The sequence below is a fragment of the Amphiura filiformis genome, chromosome 2 (assembly GCF_039555335.1).
Source record: "Amphiura filiformis chromosome 2, Afil_fr2py, whole genome shotgun sequence".
In the NCBI taxonomy this organism is placed as follows: Eukaryota; Metazoa; Echinodermata; class Ophiuroidea; order Amphilepidida; family Amphiuridae; genus Amphiura; species Amphiura filiformis.
The window spans coordinates 47,723,319-47,728,591 of NC_092629.1; the positions used below are offsets into that span (position 1 = coordinate 47,723,319).

At 40.9% G+C, this 5,273-nt stretch overlaps 1 protein-coding gene across 1 annotated transcript; it reads right to left on the minus strand.

The window, feature by feature from the left end:
- Positions 1-157: 157 nt before the first annotated feature.
- Positions 158-4,730, minus strand: LOC140141109 (craniofacial development protein 2-like). Its single transcript, XM_072162897.1, has 2 exons — positions 3,543-4,730; positions 158-166 (listed from the first exon to the last, which is right to left on the minus strand). The coding sequence occupies exons 1-2, from the start codon at positions 4,728-4,730 to the stop codon at positions 158-160; spliced, it is 1,197 nt and encodes a 398-aa protein (XP_072018998.1).
- Positions 4,731-5,273: the final 543 nt, after the last annotated feature.

The window sequence follows — 5,273 nt, forward strand, 5'->3', positions numbered from 1 at the left end:
TGATGCAATCTATAAACAGTTTGGTGATCAAGGAGGCTACTAGATTATGTAATTTATAAACAGTTTGGTAATCAAGGAGCCTACTATGATGTAATATTATAACAGTTTCATGATCAAGAGGGCTAATAGATGATGCAATATATAAACAGTTTGGTGATCAAGGAGGCTGCAGATTATACAATATGTAAACAATTGGGTGATTCAGGAGGCTATTATGATGCAATATACAAACAGTTTGGTGATCAAGGAACATATAATTTGGTTCAGCTCAAGTTCGTTAGTGACCATGGTGACGTCAATAGTAAGCTTGCCGAAAACCGCCCATGTACGTGTGTGTGTACAGACTGTACACTCAGCGTGTTTAACTTTACTCGCACGATTCGATGCTGCAGCGAGTGAAGTACGCACATACGTTACGACTGAGCTTGAGGTGTACCAAATTATGCCAAATGATGCAATAAATAAACAGTTTGGTGATCAAGGAGGCTACAAAATGATGCAATATATAAACAGTTAGGTGATCAAGTAGGCTATTAGATGATAAAATACATGTATAACAACAGTTTGGTGATCAGGAAGGCTACTAGATGACGCAATATACAGAGTGTCCCCAAAAAAGGAGGCCCCTCATTGCGTCCTCTTTTTCTCCTATTTCAGAAAAGTATATGTTGCCATGTAAAGAAGCCTTTATCCGTTAGCTTTAATAAACCGAAACAATTATTTCAATCGGCTAATAACTTTTGAAGATATTCCCTTTTAAAGAAATGTATCCATTTTTCACTCTGTCCACGGAGGAGATTTGGCTACTTCAAAGATTGAAAAGTGCATATACCATGAATGAATATAAAACATTCCTCGATGATAACTTTTTATCTTCGGTTATTTTATGCCCTTTTTTTATTTTGTTTCTTACTTTCTTACTTTATTGTTTCTTGCTTTCTTTTTATTGACAACATAAGTCATTTATCTTTTTGGAATAAGAGGTAGCCCTGAAAGGGGCTGTTTAGTTTGTCTTTGGTTCTTTTGAAGTGAGTTTACTGTGCTGCTCTGCCCTCTATCTGGTTGCCTCCTTGACGAATACAGGTTTCAGCCCTCGTCATCAATTGCGTTGCGTACCATCCTTGTGCGCCAGATACTTGCGAATGCAGCAGTAATACGGGGTTGCGAAGATGTTTGAAGCTAGCTGGTGATCCTTGCTTATAGTGAATGCTTTCCCAAGCCTAATGCTATTATCCATCCATGTCATTAACCTTGTGTTTCGTTTAAATCTTTGAGGTAGCCAAACCTCATCCGTGGACAGAGTGAGAAACGGGTACATTTCTTAAAGAGGGCATATATCTTCAAAAATTGTGAGCCGATTGAAATAATTGTTTTAGTTTATTAAAGCTAACGATTTAAGGTTTCTTTACATCTATCTATCTTGCGGACGCATCCGAGAAAGAGTTTACAATTCTTTTCCAGGAATCTCTATCAGCCATCAGATTTGGGAGGTCATTAATTTCTTGATTGACGGTCCTTGCCACACTGTCGATGTAGTTGAATGGTCTTCTTCCTCTACATTTTCGTGGAAGCCTCATACAGATGACATCTGAAATTATTTGGTCTTTTGCACGGTAGCAGTGGCCTGCAAATCTGGCTCGCCGTTGAGCAACGATGGAGGACACCTGTGGAACACCATCATAGATCTCTGCTTTGGTTTTATGTTCACGCCAGGATATATTTCGAACCCTCATCAACAGCCGGGTGTAGGTACCATCAAGACGGTCCTGAAGATCTTTCTTCATTGTCCAGGTCTCACTTCCATATAAGAGGATACTCTCTATGCAGGCTCTAAAGAAGGCAAGCTTGGTATTTCTTGATATGTTGGACTGCCAGATGGTGTGCAGTTTGTTGCAAGCTTTCCATGCTTGAGCTTTGCGAGTCAGAAAGTCTTTCTTGCTGTCGGCAACAAATGAACCAAGATATTTAAAGTCCGACACCTCCTTGAGTTGTGTGCCATCCCGAGAAAGGATTGGAGTTGGGTTCTTATCTCCATTAATACACATATGTGACCGTACAGCACGAATGAGCCGTAAATGTCCTCAATTGTATTCTGAGTTACAGTGTAAAATGGGCATGAAGGTCATATTCATAGGTATTTCAATTTGGTGCTACGTGTATCTCATTAAATGAGGTACACGTAGCACCAAATTGAGGTACCTATGAATACGACCTTCATGCCCATTTTACACTGTAACTCAGAATACAATTGAGGACATTTACGGCTCATTCGTGCTGTACGGTCACATATATTCTGTCTTCTTGGAATTGAGAAAGAGGCCAACTTTGGCGGAAGCATCTTCTAAAGATGACAGAAGATCTTGGGCATCTTGTGATAACGTAGCTGTTAAAGCGATGTCGTCTGCGTAGTCAAGATCGGTTAAATACTTGTTCTTCTCTCTGCTCGTCTTATTGGGCATGATGTCAATCCCTTTGGACTTGTCAGTGTCTATCGACTGTCTGAGGAGATAGTCTACCACTATCACAAAGAGATAAGGGGCCAAGGTGTCGCCCTGCAGGATTCCAGCAGTAGAGAGAAACTCTTCAGTTGGTCCATCACCTGTTTGTACAAAACTTGAAGGATTATCATACATTATTGCAATAGCATTCACAATCTCCTGAGGGATCCCATAATTACGAAGAATATGCAGCATGGCCTTCCGGTTAACACTGTCGAAAGCTTTTGAGAAGTCAACAAACACAATATATGCCTGCTTCTTTGAGATTTTAAGCTCTTCTATTATCCTTCTAAGGGCTAGAATCTGTGGTGTGGTTGATCTACCCTTGCGAAAACCATTTTGGTTACGTCTGAGAATAGGATCTAGATGAGGAGAAATCCTGTTGAGCAGCATAGTGTTATACAGCTTGGCAGCAAGTGCTGACAGTGTGATACCTCTATAATTTGATGGTTGTGAAAGATCCCCTTTCTTCGGGAGAGGTATAATTGTGGATCTTGACAAGGCTTTTGGCTTATTTCCCTTCATTGTTTCATTACAGAAATCAAGCAGTTGCTGATGGAAGAGTGGGTTTTTCCAAACAATGGCTGGTATGTTGTCAGGACCAGGTGTTTTTGACTTGTTGAGCTTGCTCAGACCTTTTTGCAGTTCCTCCATAGTAAATGGACCAGTGTGTATTGGGAGATCGTCAGAGACATTGCTGTTAAAGAACGTATCTTCAAGGTTTACGTCTTGCTCTGGTTTCCCTAGTAAGTTGGAAAAGTGTAGAAACCAGTTGTCACGACGCTCTTCAGATGTATTGCCTTTCACTCTAACCACAGGAGCAGATTTGGTGTCAGTTATCTCCCGGAGGAGTTCCCAAGAAGCTGCATGTTTATATTCATGATGGAGGTTGTCAAGTTCCTCCGTCTTCTTTTGAATAGAGGACTCCAGAGTTTCTGTGTAGGCTTTATCAAGAGTAACTTTGGCCGATTCGAGGAGCTTTTGTGAGGCTCGGGTGGATCTAGCATTGTGTTTCATAGATGCACTCTTTAAGACATCTCTTGCCTCAGTGACTTTGTCTGATGCAGCAATGTTGTAGGACTGCTTTGATTTTTTAGGGAGCATCTCCAGTGCAACTTCCTCATCAGCCGCAACTAAGGTATCATAAGTGGTGCTAATATTGGGTTCTTGTAGCTCATCGTGTAGAGAACTGAAGCGGTTATAGACTGCTACCACAAACTGCTCACCCAGGATGGTGTCTCTGGTAACCTTCTTCCAGTCAATACGTTTCATTGGGTCTTTCATGGAAGTTCTGCATTTCCGGTAGCTGATTTGACATTTGCATGAAACAATCCTATGGTCCGAGTTCACACCCTCGAAGGAGCTGTATGCACGTGAATTCTTGATTGAGTTGATCCACTTCTTTCTTACCAGGACAAAGTCTAGTTGAACTAGTTGGCCATTAGGACGCCTATGTGTCCATAATCTGTTGATGCGGTTTTGAAACCTTGTGTTTGTGGCTATGAGGTTATGTTCCTGCAGGAAGTCTTTCATGTGGTTGCCATTTCTATTGGTTTCTTTAGCAGGTGTGAAGAGAGCATCCAATGGCCCAAGCTGAGCATTAAAGTCTCCTCCAATTATAAGTAAGTTATGAGCTGGGATGGCATTAACTGTAGAAGAGAGTTCTTGGTAGAAGGAGATAACAGCTTCTTCAGGTTGTTCGTTATGTGGACTGTAGCAGCAGAGAACTGTGGATGTTGGATTGCCCAGCAGAGAAATTTCCACAATCCGTTCATTATGACTAATAATGGACATGCAGGAATTGATGGCTCTTGGTGAGATTAAGAAGCCTACTCCACCAGTGGCAGCATTCCTTTGGTTCTTCCATGCTGAAGAGGTGACTAATCTGTATCCATTCAGATCTTCCTGCAAGAGGGCGTCCTTGTGACAAATCCGGTGTTCCTGCAGACATATGATGTCAATGCCATAATGTGCGGCTTCATGAGCAAGTTCTTCTTTTTTGGCTAGTGAGTTGAGAGTTCTGATGTTGAAAGTGCTGATGGTAAATGGTTTTTTCCTTTGTACAAATTTGTCTTGACCATCCTTATCTGCATCAGGTTTGGTCCGTCCAGGGATGGTATCAACTGGCTTTGAGATCAAACCGTCATTGATGTTAGCATAGTCTAACGGTGACTGAGATGGTCCAGACTTCATAGCAGGGGCTTTAACCCTGGTGCTTAAATGTAAACTCATATTTCTTGTCAATGGCTGAATACCAAAATACATTTGATCAACTTTTCAGAAATAGGAGACAAAGAGGGCGCAATGAGGGGCCTGGTTTTTTTGGGACACCCTGTATAAACAGTTTGGTGATCAAGGTGGCTACTAGATGATGTAATACTCATATTAACAGTTTTGTGATCAAGCCAGTTATTCAGCTATGTCACGATTTAGGGTCAAAAAGTAAAGAATTACAGCTAAGGATTTGGTTTCCTTACCACCATTGCGCCCCCTATCGCCCATGATTTTGTCAGATAAGGAAAAAGAAGTAAAGATTCATTTTCTTTAATACCTCGAACAAAAATGATTTTGTCAGGTAAAAAATGAGGTAAGGATTTATTTCTTACCTCGATTATTTGGCAGGTAAGGATGTTTTTTCTTACCTGGAACAAAAATGATTTTGTCAGGTAAGGATTTATTTCCTTACCTCGCACATTAAATTATTTTGGAAGGATTTATTTCCGTACCTCGACTTTTTTTTTGGGCGTGTACGGATTTATTTCCTTATCTCGCACA